Raw genomic sequence first — 19,110 nt, forward strand, 5'->3', positions numbered from 1 at the left:
TGAAATAGAAACGAAAAAGGAGAAATAACAGCTAACACTGCAGAAGTAAAAAGAATCATGAGAGATTACTACAAGCAACTCTATGCCAATAAAATGGACAACCTGGAAGAAATGGACACATTCTTAGAAGAGCACAACCTCCCGAAACTGAACCAGGATGAAATAGAAAATATAAACACACCTATCACAAGCACTGAAATTGAGACTGTGATTAAAAATCTGCCAACAAACCAAAGCCCAGGACCATATGGCTTCACAACTAAATTCTACCAAACATTTAGAGAAGAGCTAACACCTATCCTTTTCAAACTCTTCCAAAATACAGCAGAGAGAGGAACACTCCCCAACACATTCTAAAAGGCCACCATCAAAACCAGATACCAAAACCAAAGATGTCACAAAGAAAGAAAACTACAGGCCAATTTCACTGATGAACATAGATGCAAAAATCCTCAACAAAATACTAGCAAACAGAATCCAACAGCACATTAAAAGGATCATAAACCATGATCAAGTGGGGTTTATCCCAGGAATGCAAGGATTCTTCAATATATGCAAATCAATCAATGTGATACACCATATTAGCAAACTGAAGGATAAAAACCATATGATCATCTCAACAGATGCAGAAAAAGCTTATGACAAAATTCAACACCCATTTATGATAAAAAAAAAAACCCAGAAAGTAGGCATAGAGGGAACTCACCTCAACGTGATAAAGGCCATATATGACAAACCCACAGCCAACATCGTTCTCAATGGTGAAAAACTGAAACCATTTCCACTAACATCAGGAACAAGACAAGGTTGCCCACTCTCACTACGATTAGTCAGCATAGTTTGGGAGGTTTTAGCCACAGCAATCATAGAAGAAAAAGAAATAAAAGGAATCCAAATCTGAAAAGAAGGAGTAAAACTGTCACTATACGTAATACTATATACATAGAGACATGATACTATACATGATAGTATATATAGAGACATGCAGATGACATGATACGATACATAGAGAATCCTAAAGACTCTACCAGAAAACTACTAGAGCTAATCAATGAATTTGGTAAAGTTGCAGGATACAAAATTAATGCGCAGAAATCTCTTGCATTCCTATACACTAATGATGAAAAATCTGAAAGAGAAATTAAGGAAACACTCCCATTTACCACTGCAACAAAAAGAATAAAATACCTAAGAGTAAACCTACCTAAGGAGACAAAAGACCTGTATGCAGAAAACTATAAAACACTGATGAAAGAAATTAAAGATGATACAAAGAGATGGAGAGATATACCATGTTCTTGGACTGGAAGAATCAACACTGTGAAAATGACTACAGTACCCAAAGCAATCTACAGGTTCAGTGCAATCACTATCAAACTATCAATGGCATTTATCACAGAACTAGAGCAAAAAATTTCACAATTTGTATGGAAACACAAAAGATATTGAAAAGCCAAAACAATCTTGAGAGAGAAAAACGGAGTTGGAGGAATCAGGCTCCCTGAATTCAGGCTGTACTACAAAGCTACACTAATCAAGACAGTATGGTACTGGCACAAAAACAGAAATATAGATCAATGGAACAGGATAGAAAGCCCAGAGATAAACCTATGCACACATGGTCACCTTATTTTTGATAAAGGAGGCAAGAATATACAATGAAGAAAAGACAGCCTCTTCAATAAGTGGTGCTGGGAAAACTGGACAGCTACATGTAAAAGAATGATGTTAGAACACTCCCCAACACCATACACAAAAATAAACTCCAAATAGATTAAAGACCTAAATGTAATGCCAGACACTATAAAACTCTTAGAGGAAAACATAGGCAGAACACTCTGACATAAATGACAGCAAGATTCTTTTTGACTCACTTCCTAGGGAAATGGAAATAAAAACAAAAAATAAACTAATGGGACCTAATGAAACTTAAAAGCTTTTGCATAGCAAAGGAAACCATAAACAAGACAAAAAGACAACCCTCAGAATGGGAGAAAATATTTGCAAATGAAGCAACTGACAAAGGATTAATCTCCAATACTACAAGCAGCTCAATATCAAAAAAACAAACAACCCAATCCAAAAATGGGCAGAAGGCCTAAATAGACATTTATCCAAAGAAGATATACAGATTTCCAACAAACACATGAAAGAATACTCAATATCACTTATCTTTAGAGAAATGCAAATCAAAAGTACAATGAGGTATCACCTCACACCAGTCAGAATGGCCATCATCAAAAAATCTAGAAACAATAAATGCTGGAGAGGGTGTGGAGAAAAGGGAACCCTCTTGCACTGTTGGTGGGAATGTAAATTAATACAGCCACTATGGAGAACAGTATGAAGGTTCCTTAAAAAACTAAAAATAGAACTACCATATGACCCAGCTATCCCACTACTGGGCATATACCCTGAGAAAACCATAATTCAAAAAGAGTCATGTACCACAATGTTCATTGCAGCTCTATTTGCAATAGCCAGGACATGGAAGCAACCTAAGTGTCCACTGACAGATGAACGGATAAAGATGTGGCACATATATACAATGGAATATTACTCAGCCATAAAAAGAAACGAAACTGAGTTATTTGTAGTGAGGTGGATGGACCTAGAGTCCGTCATACAGGGTGAAGTAAGTCAGAAAGAGAAAAACAAATAACATATGCTAACAAATATATATGCAATCTAAAAAAAAAAAAAGTTCTGAAGAACATAGGGGCAGGACAGGAATAAAGACAGAGATGTAGAGAATAGACTTGAGGACATGGGGGGGGAAGGGTAAGCAGGGACAAAGTGAGAGAGTGGCATGGACTTATATATAGTACCAAATGTAAAATAGTTAGCTAGTGAGAAGCAGCCACATAGCACAGGGAGATCAGCTCGGTGCTTTGTGACCACCTAGAGGGGTGGGATAGGGAGGATGGGAGGGAGACACAAGTGGGAGGAGATATGGGGATATATGTATATGTATAGCTGATTCACTTTGTTATAAAGCAGAAACTAACACACCACTGCAAAACAATTATACTCCAATAAAGATGTTAAAAATAAATAAATAAATGAAAGGAATAACTAATCCTGAGCTACGTTTTTCTTATAAGAACATAACTTTAATATGAAAATATTTGATAGTAATTATTAATAAATATGTAGGAAAATATCTTAGAGTAAAATTCTTTGAGAACTACTGATTAATACATTAAACAGTATAGTAGTTTTGTTCAGTTATCAATTCATCTTCTTCAGAAACACATGACTATTTCAAAGAAATGCCTTATATTCTTAGAGGAGGAGATGGAGAGAAGATGTCAGGAAATGTAACAGTGTTATGATTTAGGTACTCCGCTACTGTTATCTTTAAAGATCAAACTTATAAGTTTATAAATATTATATTATTATGGCAATACATGGACCTTTAAGATTTTACCTCCAAAATTAGCAAAACAAAAAAATCACGAACCAAAACAGCTAAAGAATTACCCCCCAAAATGGCAATAATATGCTCACAGTGTAAAGGGGAAAACCCAGCTTGAATATAAGTAGACTTTCTTTCATAAAATTACATACAAGTATTTCTAAGGAATATGTGTGTGTATGTGTGTGTGTGCCTGTATTCCTATTTCTACTTACATTTATACTTAGAAAAAAGACTTCAGTTTCAAGAAACAATGGACAGTACAACCAAACCACACATTTGTCACAGATTAATAACATTTCCTACATTAATTTTTTTCATTAATTACTTTAAATATGATAAAACTATATTTTATTTCAGATTTCTGAAACATTGCACCTATCAAGGAAACATTTTTATAGGATAAAAAGTTTAAAATTTATGAAATAAAACATGCATCAATTCTCAGATTTTTCATATATATTATCAAGGTTTAAAGAAAATTATAAAAATTCATTTAAATGTCAACTCTTATATAAATAATCCTTGTTAATTTTTTAACCAATAAAACTACTTACATTATTTCCAACTTTCAACTTTTCAATAATTTCAACTATATTCAACATTCCTAATGTAATGATGACCTTTTTTACTTGCAGTCTTTAATGAATTTTCTAAAAGTCCCTGTTCAATTGAGACTACTACTATCCTCTAACATAGAAGAAAATATATCTTGCTCATAAACAGATGTAATAAAATCATAACAAAAGGAAGTGGGTTTCATAAGCAATAAATATTCTTAAAACAGAAAGCCCATGGCACAACTCAAAGCTAGTTTTTGAAGATAAAATACTATAGAAACAAAAACCAAATTAGAAATACATAACTGAAATGCTTATCATAAAATGAATTCATATTTAATTTTAAAAGCTTAAGGGAAACTTTTGTGAGTTTTCTGCATAGCACAGTTCCTCCAAAGAACTCAAAAAACAGATAAAACCTTAAATGAGAGTCAACAAGCTATAAATATGTCATAAATCTAGAAAGTTACCTCTTGCAAGCTTATGATAAAAGAAAGCTTCTGAGAAACTGATGACAGAAGAATTACTGATATTTAGTTCAGAAGATACGACAGCTACTACGTTGAATTTATTCACCAATTGCCCTTCTTGGATTTATCTTTGGATTTACAAGCACCTTCTAGCATGATACCACATACAAAGATGCAATTACAGTTTGGTCATAATTTTTTCATTCAATGATTCATTTATCTATTCATTTATTTAACTGCTATTCATTTAGTGCCTACTATGTGCCAAGCACTGTGTTAGGCATATCTATGTTACCAAGTACCAATATAAATGAGTGGTACATAAAGTATTTTTTTAATCCTTCTTTACTTAATGATGTAAAGCAAGAAGGAAGATGATAAGTAATACATAGAGTGCAACTGATATGTTTATTCACTGCTCATCGTTCAAAATGCTATGTTTTAAAACTTTCTTATAAATTACTGCATTGAGATATCCAACAGACTAATAAAGTCTGCATAGTAGACTTCACTTTACGTCTACCTAGAAGGAACTATATCCATAGGATATATTAGAGAATAGAGTTTACTATGAGCTAAAGCCCTCCACTTAGAATATAATCAATTCTGGATTCAAAAAATCCTCCTCTTCAGCATTTTTCAATTTTGAATGGACAGATATTTTGGAAAGGAGTAACTAGATTTCTGAACCAAGGAAATCTGCAAAATATGGAAAGATTGACAAAGGGCAGAATATGGAGTGAAGTCTATCACATACTATTTTGCACTGAGGAAGCCAAATCTGCACCTAAATAAGGGTATAATAATTTCCTTCATATTTCACAGTAAAGGTTTCATTTTTGAAGAAAAGCAGCCTTCTTAATTAGTATTGGTATGACTTCAGTGTTAATTAGTATTGGTAGCACTTTAAAAATATTTTTGCTATCATCATTATTGTCAATTTTTAATTGAGCTTGCAATTTTACAGGAATGCCATCATTCCATGTACTGTTAATTGGTGGTATTATAATCAGAAAGCATCCCCACCATATTTTCTAGTGAAATTAGTTCATCAGCCTCACAAGAAAAAAAGCATAATATATTAGGCATTTCCTGTGATCTAAATACTTCCATGAAAAACAAAAAATACAGATGCTTACAAAACAGACTGTAGAATATGTATACAATACCAAGTTCTGTACAAGTGCTGAAAATCCTTGTTTAAACTCTATTGAGATTAAAAAGAGTTCTGAGAGAAAGTGTCATTTGTTGCAAAGTCATGCAAAAGTGAACACCATGTGGAAAATGATGATCCAAGGCAAAGTAAATATGACTACTTACTAAAAGTGAAGGTTAGATGATAAACTAATAGAAGTGAAAAAGATGTCAGGTGATAGAGTTGCATCTAGTAAGTGAAGTATTTATAGTTTAAATGACTTTCAAAACTTCGTGTAGAAAGTATCACTGTTAAACTATAGGCTATGGTTGTGTTCAAAATTCTCACCAAAATTTGAGTATCTGTAGCCTGTTCTTGGACTATCTGAACTGCTTTTGCCAGGTCTTCTTCACCCTCTGGAATGCTATAATTGTCATCTGGTATCTAAATAACAGAGAAAGAGAATGATAGGAAGAGTTAGCAGGAATATAAAAATACCTTATTTCATTTTAGAAATAAATTTGCCTCACAAAACAAAGGATCAAAGAAATACACTTTATGTAAGACACGATGTCATTCTGAAGATCCATGAAAAATAAAGTAACAAGTAGGCAGCCCTCTGACTTCCTTATAAACATCACTCAGTGTTACTACTGATGAACTTGAGGTTAGCTTACGGGCAACTGCTTTTACCTATACTGACAAATGTAGTCTAACAACTCTGCTGAAAAAAAAGAATGTTAGGCCATCTAAATGCCACCATTCTCTCCGCATCCCAGATTTTCTCCACCATTACTTTTCATAACTACTAGCAACTGCAAATATCTAATAAATTATGTCTAATATTAAAAAGCAAAACAAAACTCACTGCCTGAATGTTAACCTCTCGGAAGAATGCAACTGACTCTAGTTATGACATTAATGAGAGTGAACACTTATTGCATGCTTCTTATGTGCTGATCACAGCTTTAAGCCTGTTACATTTATTAAGTCATTTCATGTGGTATGTATTAATATTATCTCCATTTTACCAGTAGTAATACAAAGCCTATCTTCTGTGTTTGTCCTGTCTCCTGTTTGCCCAGGCCACAAATGCCAGGCTTGCTTCCACAGTTTCATTCACAGCTTCTGTCATCTTGGAGTGACTCTGCCTTCCAAGTCTCAGATGTAATGATAGCTTCCCTTGGAACAATGAATTAAAGGACAGGTTTGAGACAGTAACTATATTAGACTAAAGTATTGCTAAGTTGAAGGGAACCATAGGATCTGAGCTCCAGCTAGGTAGTAGGAATCTGGGAAACCTAGACTGGATGATTGGGAACACCTGCTGGACAGAGACGACAGACTATAGTGTGGATCCACAAGGCAGGTGATGAGAAGCTGACTCTGAAGGACAATTAACAAGAAAATCAAAAGAGCCAGATGTGTTAACCAATCTAAATTTTTAAATAGAATTTTCAAACCTCACTCTTAACCAGCTGATTAGCTAAATTCAGTTGAAAAAGTAGCATCACTTAAGAAAAAAAATTTTTAAGAAAAAATAAAATGAATATTTCACAGGAATAACTGTAATGAATGTATAGAATAGGTAAAATGAACAAATTACCTCTTCATATTCATAATCATCTTCAGATGCTTCAGTTATGGTGACCTCTAAATGTACTGTTAAGTTTGAATCTCAAAATAATGGAATAAAATTATTATATTTAAAAATTGAGATAACCTTAAAATACAGTATTATATCCAAGTATCTCACCAAGTTAGTAAATACATGTAAATTAAGCTATTTTTTAAAATTTCTCTTCCTCATACAGCCTACATTTATAGATGTTTTAAGACAAAATATCTTAATTATTATTTTAAATTATTATTCAAACAACCCAAACTCATGAAAAACTATATTTTTAATCTATTTACTATCTAATGATTTCCAATTTGATTCTAAGAAGGCTTACAAAAATGTACATGGTATCATAACATAAATTAGAAAGAGATAAGAAAAATGATGGACAGGAAAACTATGACAGTAAATTTTCAAACACATCTCAAACCACAGTGAATTTTCCGGAGTTTCTTAGTCATTCACAATGCAGTGTGACTTCTTTATTTGGTTTAAAGTATTGTGAATGAAAAAAACAAAGCACACTAAGATTTAAATATAAGTAAAATATAGATTTCAATGTTTTTATCAATAAAAGATACTTACACCTCCACTCTCTTTCTTACATATCTCAATTTTAAAATTATCTTCTCAGAAAAGACAGCCTAATGTTTAAGCAAATATAAACTACTTAATAATCATAACTCAGCAGTTCATAAATTATCAAGATATATCAGCATTAAAATATCAGTGGAAATGATTCTAATAAAAACTTCTAACAGCATTGCTCTAAGACCTTCAAAAATTACAAGTTAGTCTAATTACAAATGAAAATTTCAAGACATTTAATTTTAAAAGAAATCCAAATACACTCCAGTAATGCTATTTTGTTGATTGGTCAGTAGGTTTACATTTTTTTTCAAATGCACAGACTTTATTAGGCCAAGTTTAAAAGGTATAAAATTAAACACTTCAGTGCACAGCAATGGTTATGAAAATCAAAGATTAGATTAGCCTAGTTTTCATTTTGCTGCTGGTTATAAGAAATTTCTCTGTCATCCCATCCTGCAAGAGTAACCTGACGGTGTGTATAACAACTTCTGTTGTTTGTCATAAGAACTGATAACACACACATAGTATTTAACAGGAGCCAGGCACTGTCCTAAGGGTTTTACATGTATTAACTCATTTCATCCTCATCCTACCAATGAGGCTGAACTATTATTATCTCTGTTTTACAGATCAGGACTCAAATGCAGTTACACAATCAGGACCTAACAGAGTTGGGAATCAGCCCCAGAAGCTTAGGTTTCACTATACTATACTACCTCTCTTGTTAACACAAATTAACATATGTAAATCATTTAGAATGGTGCCTGGCTTATAATAAATACTATACAAGTGTTTGTTGTTATCTTCCCTATTCTGGAAAGAGATGAGTACCTGTGGAGAAGTCTCCTAAGTCTCCCATGATCTAGTGTTAAGATGAATGGATACATAAAAGACATTCTGAATCTTCCTCCTTTTCTAGATTTATATTTTTCTGACACATGTTCACTTAATGATATAAAATTTCCTTAGGTTCAGCTACAGGAAGTTCAGCCTCTTTTTTATGGAAAAATATGTCCCCTTCTGAGAAACAACTATTAGAAGCTGACTTTGTAGGCAGTCACTTGCCTGTGAGTCTCCAGAAAAGTAATGCTATCCTTCATCACTGCTTATACCATAATAAATTTCACAAAGAAGTTAACATTCTAAAATGATCTGGATAGAGTTTATAATTGTAAATAAGCCAACTGCTTATTCACTGTGAGGAAGAAACATCAAAGCAAAGCTTCTTGAACATGGCTCTATAGAGTAAAAAGTGATTTGTCCTCAAAGCTTTGAAAATATAAAACAACACTTGTATACTGCCACCAAAAAAAAAATATTCTAGGGAACGGATTATAATCACTAATAATATATTGTTTCCCATAATCAAAAAAGAGTAAGAGAAAAATAACTACCATTTTATAAAGTTTAAAAAGTATTGTCACATGGATCATAACCATAGGTACTCTTAAAACCCTGTGAGATTGAATGGCACAGATACAGTAATCTCTAAATTGAAAAAAAATAAAGGAAACTAAGTCAGGAAGATGAATAGATTTGGCCAAAATCAAAGATATGAGTGACAAAGACAAGTTTCTTAAATATAAATACCATGAATTTTCAACTACACTGTGCTGTTTCTACAGTGACACAATAGCAATGTGCAATTTTTACCAATATCCTCAGTAATGAATTCTCACCTATTTGTTTTCCAAACTCTCAAGTGTCATATTACAAACAGATAAATCAAATCCTTTAAACAGCTCAGTCTGAAGACCCTAAAGGAAGGAGAAATATAAAAGAGCTACAGGGCTATCGACCCAAAGATTCAATAAACCAAGGGCAAGAGATTAACCAAACAAAAGATCAGGAAGAGTACAAATACCCAAAACAGGAACCAGGATCCTCCTTAATTGATACTGTTAGTACCCACAATATGATGTGAACAGAAAATCTTCCTTCTCAGAAGCAACTTAGCTGAAATGTGATGTTGCAGCGTTACTAAAGAAGGAAATGTACTTTCGCATGTATCTGTCTAGCTGGCTAGCCGGCTCGCAACACATGGACAAATGCACAAACAAATCCCAAAACAATTCTGTGGCAGTTTACAGACATGCATACAGCTACAGGGAGATAAAAATAAATGAATATGGAAATCAGCAGAGAAAGGGAAACAGTAGAAGTAAGGTACAGTACAGGCCATAAGGTCTCATGAACTTTGTTATATGCCACAGGTTTGACTCTAAGCTTCCCAGCAGTCAGGGTAAAAAGGGAAATGTAATCAGATACCAATTCAGTATCCATCCAATGAAAACAGATGAGTTTCTCAGCAGATGTACAGCAATCTCTGATTCTGACGCCTGAGAGAAATCACGCTCTTAGGTTTTCATAAAGAGAAAACTTTGGACTGTACAGATATTGATCCCCTTGGCCCTTGGGACAGCCAGAAAGAGAGAGTGAAGCAGGATCTGATGGAGCATCGTGTGTGAAAAAGGTTGGAAAGCACTGCTTTAGAAGCAATATTGGTAGGGTAGAAATGCACAGTTTGTCAAGAATTGCCTGAAAAATAAAACCTTTAATTTTGATTCTACTTTTACTGGGCAACTTTCTCATCTGTAATCTAATCTCTTAGGTGATCCTATTCTCCAGGAAATGTCCATACAATTAAGCTGGTCACAATTTTCATACAAAGTTATTTTTCCACTGCAGAATAATAAACTGGTATGCTGGCTTAATATCAGTTTCTTCTTGCCAAGCTGACTCTGAGCCCCTACAAAACTCCCTTCCCATTACCTGCCTAGTTTTCCTTCAAAAAACATCATTGAACTCCAGTTCCAAAATTCATTTTTTTCTACTCTGACTATTCCACTCAGATCTGGTCCTGCATTTCTAGAGCTTGAGCTTGACTTGACACTTAATTTTGTGCCTGGTTTTCTAGTCTGATCTTGCCCAGGGTACTATCTGTGGCCCTCTTTCCTCCCTGGCCTGCACCCACAGTCCACAGCACCACCCCCTTCCAAGCCAGGTACTATATCCTATAGTCATGGCCTGGTCTCAGACTAAGGGTCATTCTCCATATCTCCACTTGCTCTGGAAGGAATTTAGTAGTACTTGTGAGTTTGCATACTATGAATTAGTTCCCTGGTACTTCAGTGAACTAGTAGTTTCTACACGAACAGAATCTGCACCAGATCCTGACCTTGCAGATCTTGTCAGAAAACACCCACACTGAATATACACCCACACTGAAACTGCCATGAAGCCCTAAATCCACCGAGTACTACAGAAGATACAACTGCAAGAAGCTTCAGAGAAGCATTTCAGCTGGCCTAATGGAGCAGAGTTTGATGTGACAGTTGGTATGATGGGGTCACAAACAAGGTTGTGCAAATGGACCACAGCCAGAAAGAAATGAACAATTTTCAGATGAGAGCAGCATACAAAGTTCCTCACACACTGGTCTCCTCCACTACTGCAACTGTAGGTAGTGATCACTGCCAGTAGCACCAGCTTTATAAAGAACTGGAGTGAAACATAAAGCTAATTATATTTTACATGATTTCCCAAAGTTGATATAGACAGAAATTGCTTTGTAATCTTTGATATCACTGCAGAATCAATGTATACAAAGGCAATCTAAAGTCTAGCCTGTATCCTCCATGATCAACATTTTACTCACTAAATGGAAATAAATGTATTGTAAATACCAAACATTATAGTCATGTTCCCTTTCTTAGGAAAGCCAGTTTAAATAAAGTTAACTGAAAATAGACCAAAGGTGGCAAATAACTGGCACACTTGCTGTCACAATTCCCATTGCTGTTTGCTTCCTTCAGTCTTTCCTACCAAGTCTTAATACCACATGCCACGGAACCACTACCAATTCAATAGAATTGGCAAATGTGGAAATTTATTGGCCACTCCTGCCTAAGACAGCTGTTGCCCATCTTCTGCCTCAGAACCTGGAAAATAATTTTCTTTCAACATATAAGGTTCTCATAGTGGATGGTGGTGTAAGTTTTTCCAACTTCTAAACCAGGAGACCCAAAGATATGGGGTCTATATATTATACCTCTATCTGAAAACATAAAGGCTAGAGGTTAAGATATTTGTCTACAGCCTTGCTACTCCAATTATAGTCCTTAGATCAGCCACACCAGCAGCACCTGGGAGCCTGTTAATGATGCAGGATCTCAACCCCTGAAACCCGCACTTACTGAATTAGAATCTTCATTTCAAGATCCATATCTTGGATTCATATACACAGTAACATCTGCCTAGTCTAGAAGACACAGAACAAAATATAATTTTTTTCTCTCCAAATAATCTACGACTTTTGTGCATGTAGAATTCAGCACTCCAGGTTTAGTAACATGCCTCTACATTCTACATTCAAACTGTCTATCCTTTTTATTTGAATATATGTAGGATGCAATTAAGCACCCATGAGCAAATCCAGTTTTCCAATGATAATAAGAAATACACTACTTGAGAACATAATGATTATTAAGGATTTTACTAATATTTTCTTACTTAATACTATAAATATTCCAGAGAAGTAACATCTTAGAGGAAAAATAACTGTTAAAAGCAGTAAATAACAAAATAACTTTTAAAAATAACAAAAGTTCTGTTTTAATTAAACAAAGTTATCAGTAAACATTACCACTGCAGTGAGATACTGGCTAAGGATATTACTTAAGAAGAAAAGCATGCATCTTAGATGGGGTATTGGTTTAGTGTGATCACCATATTTCAGAGTCTGGAATCCTTAATTTGCATTTTTGAAACAGTTGACTTTGGGACTGCATCCAGAGTTGGTTAGCCTCAAAGGACAGGCTTAAATTCAGTCAACCCTCACAAACTGCTGTTGGGGCCAAAGGAGACCTTTTCAGGGGTCAGCAAATTCTCAGTCAAATTCTTAGCGTTAAAATGTCTAGAAAGTTAAAATAATAATCAAAAGCCAGTTAGGGGATCAGAGAATCAGCACAAAGAGAGGTAGGTAACAAAAACAATACTACTTTGGGGGCTCTACTTCCCTGGAGTCCATGCATTTCATTACTCTTCCTTGAATAAGGTCTTTCTTTAGACAAGTAGCAAAAAAATCAATTAAGCATTAGCTTTCTTAATACAATTCATTCCAGCCTGCATCTCTCAGCTGGAATAGGCACTCTTAAATGTCTGCAGCCACACATTAAAAGGCAACCCCTGATCACTACTATGAGTGAAAACCTCTCTCAAGTTGTATTGATTTTTAATAGAGCATTCATTCACGAAAGACGACCAATCTTCTTTACAATTACTAGAGATACCTACTTGCCCGTTTACAGATCACTTTGTTAAAATCTAGCCTTATATTTTACAAAGCTGCAAATATCTTTCTAAAAAAGTGTTCACTAGAGGATTCATACATTCCATGATTAGATTTCTTAAAGTTCTGGAGATAGCTAAGTAAGATAAGAACTATGTCGTCTAAGTTTGCATCTCGCCCTATACAAGTTTAAAAATTAAAAGCAGTGTGCTCGCTTCGGCAGCACATATACTAAAATTGGAACGATACAGAGATTAGCATGGCCCCTGCACAAGGATGACATGCAAATTCGTGAAGCATTCCATATTTTTATTCACTTTGTTATAGAGCAGAAATTAACTCACCGTTGTAAAGCAATTATACCCCAAAAAAGATGTTAAAAAAAAATTAAAAGCAGTATTATAAACTATTGTGATAGAAATCATTTTAATGCTGACAGATATAAGATGCCTGGTTATCACTAGTATGGGCATTGGATAACTTTATACTTTGATGTAGATTAGCGCTGAAAGAGTCGTTGAATTGTTTTTGAATTTAAAAAGGAAGATTACTGGAAAAGACAGCTTGTTAAGAGCTAGGAAAACAGAGTATAAAACCTCACTTAAGACACTAGAGCACCCACATATTTCATTCAAATTTATTTCAAACTATTCGAACATATTCCTGTAAAAATCATGTTTGCACTGAATGAAATACTATATATTTTCTTTGAGCTTTTTAACCAAGTTCTTCAAAGCTCCCTGTAGCAGGGATGTATACTGGGCCTGAGTCAGGACAGGTTAATCAGTTTAAAAGCCTACAAAATGAATCATTGCTGGATCTCTGGAATCTTGAATTAAATCCGGGGGGATTATATTTGGACAAAAAAATAAGGTAGATTTTGCAGTTTCCTTGATACCTTTAATAAAACTGATTACCCATCTCTCTCCTATCTGCCTGAAGAATGGAGTAGTTATCTTTTTCTCATGAACCCTCCCCCTCTCCTCAGTACCATTAATTTAGAGAAGGGGAGCTCAAAAGCTTTACACAAGAAATAGTGAACCTAATTATCCACATATAGCTATTCAATTTTTCTGGTTATTTCCAATGATAATCGCTCATCACTGTCTGATCTTGTTTCTTCCTAACATCTCTGAGCCTCGTCAGGTCACGAGGTTACCATTTAGTTGCTAAAGGCGGAGGGGGGGCGGGGGGGTGGTATTTTTATCATTAAGTAGCCCAGATTGAAACTACCCAGTAAGTAGACGCTACCAAAACAAATCACTTAAGCATTAGACAATTGGACCATCTACAGGATCCAGCTGGATATTCTGAGCTTCCTCCTTCCTCTCCTTAAAGCCTAGAGGTAGCGGTCTTTTCCTTAACCTCCTGATGTTGCCCTACGGATTTATTTTCACGGCATTCTGAAGGTTTGGGGGCTTAAGAAAACCCCTGAGGTAAAGGAGGATTGGATTAATTTGTTGTGCTACTTTAAAATAAAATGCAAAGTTTACTGAGTGGTGACTACTAACTTTTTCCAACAGGAACACATCAGCCTACAACTACTACAGGCGAAAAATTACAGTGGGTAGGTATCAGGGGGTCGCGGTGGCGTTGAAACCACCTAGAGGTCTAATAGGCGTCTCTACCGGCTGGGTGTCCGCAAGCTTCACAGGGCACCCAGAGCGGGAAGCCCGCGCCCTCGCCCCCAACACCCGTTACCGCGGCCAGCGTCTGGGTGCCGCGCCTACTCGGGAAGGATACGCTCCAGGTAGTAGGCGCCCTCGGCGGCCACCGCCTCCGCGGTGTCCCCGGCAGCCGTCGAGCCCATGCCCAACACTTCTTCCAGAACCCGCAGGGCCGAGGAGGGCATTCCTTTCTGAGAAGCCATCTGAAGCGCTCCGGGCGCCTGCCCCTGGCTACCGCACCGTGTCCCTCAGGGCAACCGCGAAGACGCTTCAGTACGAACACACACGCAGCTCTCGCGAGAGCCTGGCATCCTTCACCCCTCCCACCGCGCGGGCTCCGGGCCCGGAAGGGCTGCCCCGAGCCCTAAATGGGGAAGTCCTCCTTGCTTCCTACGTTACTGGGGCAACCTCGTTGCCTAGTTACCCTGAGCCCTCGGGATGCGTTCCTGAACTGGACGAGATAAAATGAAGCAACGGACTTGGTTTGCACACATTTTCTTACCGACATGGCTTGGTTTTCTTCAGTTTTGACCCTAGCATTTGTTTTTCACTTTTTCTTCTCTAAATTTTCTTTCTGTTGGTTCTTACATGCCAATCATCAGTCCCCAGATTTTTAGGTATGTGTATAGAGTCCTAGTTGTCCCCAGGGAAAACTAATGGAAAAGAGGAAGATCCTCAGTACCTGGAGAAAAAAAAAGTCCTAGAAATCATAACTGAGAGATTGGCCCAGGGGAACTACCAATAAAGAACTAGGATGGTCACCCTAGTCAATTCCATTCTCATACTCATTCAAAGTATTTATCTGGACATCTGTTTTCTCTTTGGTTTTATACTCTGGGACTTGGAATTGTAGTTGTAATGTTGATTCTTACCAAAGTAAAGCCATTTCCATAAGAATTTTGAGGTACAAATTGTCCTAACATAATGTATAATAAATGATATTTGCCCAATCATGTGCAGTCCTTTTGCTATGACAGAATCTTCCTCGGGTTTATATTGTGTATGTATCAGAACCATCTACAGGGCCCTTTTATTTACGGATTCTTTTTCATCCTACATTCTAATGAAAATTGGATGCCAAACAGCACCTCATTATAAAAATTCCCATTTATTACCAAAAGAAACATAATGGCAACTTCTAATGAGGTGATTAAGAGCTTCAATGTTGGAACCAGAGAGGCTGCATTCAGAGCCTGGCTCCACCATTACTAGCTATGAAACCTTGGGCAAACCATTTAATGTAATGCCTCCACTTAAGGCCCCAGTTTCCTCATTTTTAAAATGGGGATATTATTACCTACCTCAAAGTATTGTTGCAAGAGGTAAAACAACATAAAGAGTTGAGAACTCACCAGCCACATGGTAGACACTAAGAAATAGCTGTTATTTGTACTTAATTGTTTGGTTTGGTTTTGGGATTTTTTTTTTTAGCATACTCAAACATCACAATTAGATGTAATAGTTAGAGAATTCATCCCTAGTAGTATTTATTCTTTTAATAACTTACTCCTTGTCATTGACGTCTCATATCAAACATATCCCGAGTGCTCATTAAGATGCAAGGAAGAATTATAAGGGGCTGAAAATTCAGGGAACTCTGAAATTGGGGTATCCACTGCTTTTCTCAAAAGCCTGATCTTCCTTCCAAAGGGAGGAATTTCCTCATCCCTAACGGTTGTTTCCTGCAAGCACAAGCCTGAGATATGACCTGGGTGAGGAGTGTCAGGGCCTTGCACACTCAGCAAGACATGTAGAAACGTGAGAGAACCATAGAGGAGGGTGTCTCTGAACAATTAACGTATACTTTGATTTTTTTTGTCTGTTTTAACAGCTCTTCTCTTAATTTTTAGAGGTAGTATGTCATGTTCTACAGATAGGTTTGAATCCTGGCACTTCTGTATGACCTTAAGTAACTTAAGCTCTGACAGCCTTAGTTTCCTCTTCTCTAAAACAGAGACTTTAATATCCACCTTACTAAAATATAGATTAAATGAAATAAAATATGTAAGAAGCACTGACGATCATGAAGAAGCAAAGCCTCTACCTACAAAAGTGAATCTTGCTCATTCAGAAATTTGAGCTTTTTTCTTTAAAGAAAAGTGTAATAGACATCTAAATTTCCATTCCTCATAGAGCTTTTTAAAATGGTTTCATTGGATATAGGGCTTAAAAATCACTATTAAATGCAAATAAAGTTGCCCCGCCCCCCAAAAAATGTCCAGTATATTAAATATTTTCAATAAATGCCAATAAAATTTACTTAAATTATTGAGAGAATATGCCAGTCTCAACTTGGATATTATATTTATAAGGAACTTACATATATAGAAAAATTTTTAAGACAAAACTTAAATATTTTTAGAAATGTCCAGAATTCAAAAAAGGAGATATTAAGAGTCATAAGAAAACAAATAAATTATGACCAGTATCCACCATTTAAGGCAGAGAAGAAGTGGAAAAGATTCTTGTCAGAAGAGCTAAAAAAAAAAAAAGTCATAACTTAAAGAGGTATCATTACTCCACTCCTCAAAAAAATGTTTTTTTAATTCTGGAAGTCTCATTTTCTAAGTGTTACAAATAACCAAAGTTTTAACTCAGAACTACCAATCTGATTACATCCATTTCATGACGTTCAAATTTAGATGTCACCCAAGATGTTTTTGGCTTCCCTACAATTTAAACACATTTCACAGGACCAGAGTAGCAGTGCATTTAAAAATTCAAATTAGTAGTGTCTTTAATATCTTACTTTGTAAACCTTTAGATTTCTACAATGGATGAGTAATATTTTTTAAAAGCAATTCAATAAAAGCAAAAGTAATCTTAACAAATACAAACAGAACCAATAATTTCCTTCAGATAAAAATTGGGATGCAACCTCCTGTAGTGATTGCTAATATCTTAAAACCAGTATGTCTTTGCAATGGATGAATTTGAAAATAATCCTTTTACATTGGAATTCTTGTTCCATTAATTGCTGGTTTAATTTAAAAGAAGTGTGAAAGCCTTACTAAGAAAAAGCAAAAACTTCAGATCACAGTAGTGGTTTCAGTTATAATGCTATCCTATAGTCCTTCCATTCTATAGTCCTTACTTTTAAAAATATTGTACAATATTTTAAGTGTAGAAAAAAAAGAAAATTGCCTTAACATTTTGATAAATGAACAGCAAACCATCTAGTTTCCCTTTGAATATGCTCCTGAAAGAGGTAAATAAAGAAAACCAATGGAGACAGTCAAAATGAAGCAACAACCACAAAAGTCAACAGTTTTTATTTCCTCCCAGACTAAATGCTCTATTATTGTAAAAGTGAAATTATTTTTAGAAGCAAAACCAGAAAAGAATCTGACAATGGATTTGCTCTTCACATTTATAGTTTCAAAGGAGAAAATATTCATATATAAAGGTATAGTAAATTACTATTCAATTTTCAGAAGTTGAGTGTTCATTTGCTACCAATAGAGCCCAAGCCATACACTAATGCATCTTTTTATGAAAGTAACTATCTTATTTTCTTTCAAAAGCTCACAGTAAGTGTAGCCAGTTTTAGAATTTCAGAATTCATAGAAGTAGTGGTAATTGCATACAGCTATATTTTCCCTTTTTTTCACTAACAACTGTTCACAAATTCGTATCTCTTGTGTTCTTAGCCCATGTAGTTCAAATAGGATCAATCCTCTGACTTTAGTGATGAGCACATGACCCAAGCTTAGCATAATAAGATTTCATTTCTCTTGGCTACAGTGATCGCTGCCTAGTTGGCATGTGACCTAAGAAGTGCCAATGAGACATGGTGGGAAATTGGAGATTCTGGCAAAAGGATTTATTTCATCCCTTGGGATTTAAGTTCTAGAGTTGCTAGTCACTTTGCAAACATGAAGAAAATTTCTATCTAAGACTTGAGTAAAAATGGAGGACCGAGGTGAAAGAAACAGAAAACCTGAGTCCAGATAAAGTCATTTGAACCTCTAGTATATACGTATATATTTCCTTGCTCTGTCAGCTGATAGGGTCTAGAAGCAAAAACACCCCCATAAGCAATGATCAGACCTACCACCCAGATCTTGGTTTATTAATACCATTTTCCGATAAAAAGAAGAGCCAATGGAGAAAAGGCTGGATATAGGGCTGCTCTGGGAATGTACAAGACAAGACTGGAACATCTTATAGTGCCAGAAAGTAAAAAAGTGCCCCCAACTAAAAATCCCACAAAAATGGGGTATAGCAAAGAGACTCAGTAGCTAAGTGAAAGAGCGCCCCCAAATGTACAAAGCTAGAACAATTTGAGCAACAAAATTAATAAAGTAGTATTGGAAAATAACCCAAAGTATAAAATAAACATCTATAATTTCATACTG

At 35.5% G+C, this 19,110-nt stretch overlaps 1 protein-coding gene and 1 non-coding gene across 3 annotated transcripts in view; one reads left to right on the plus strand and one right to left on the minus strand.

Moving 5' to 3' along the window:
• Positions 1-14,955, minus strand: part of SPAG16 (sperm associated antigen 16) — a 63,061-nt gene extending 48,106 nt beyond the window's left edge. Inside the window, exons 1-3 of one of the 2 annotated variants that reach the window (XM_069540818.1) lie at positions 14,829-14,928; positions 7,190-7,236; positions 5,932-6,027 (exon numbers count right to left, since the gene is read on the minus strand). In XM_069540818.1, coding sequence (XP_069396919.1) covers positions 5,932-6,027; positions 7,190-7,236; positions 14,829-14,895 — 210 coding nt within the window. In that variant the 5' untranslated portion in view covers positions 14,896-14,928. Of the gene's footprint in view, positions 1-5,931; positions 6,028-7,189; positions 7,237-14,828 lie in introns of both variants that reach the window. The other variant, XM_060015554.2, reaches the window with a different exon arrangement.
• Positions 13,293-13,396, plus strand: LOC132428833 (U6 spliceosomal RNA). Its single transcript, XR_009520224.1, has one exon. It is a non-coding gene; the product is annotated as a U6 spliceosomal RNA (small nuclear RNA).
• Positions 14,956-19,110: the final 4,155 nt, after the last annotated feature.

The sequence above is a fragment of the Delphinus delphis genome, chromosome 7 (genome assembly GCF_949987515.2).
Source record: "Delphinus delphis chromosome 7, mDelDel1.2, whole genome shotgun sequence".
NCBI lineage: Eukaryota > Metazoa > Chordata > Mammalia > Artiodactyla > Delphinidae > Delphinus > Delphinus delphis.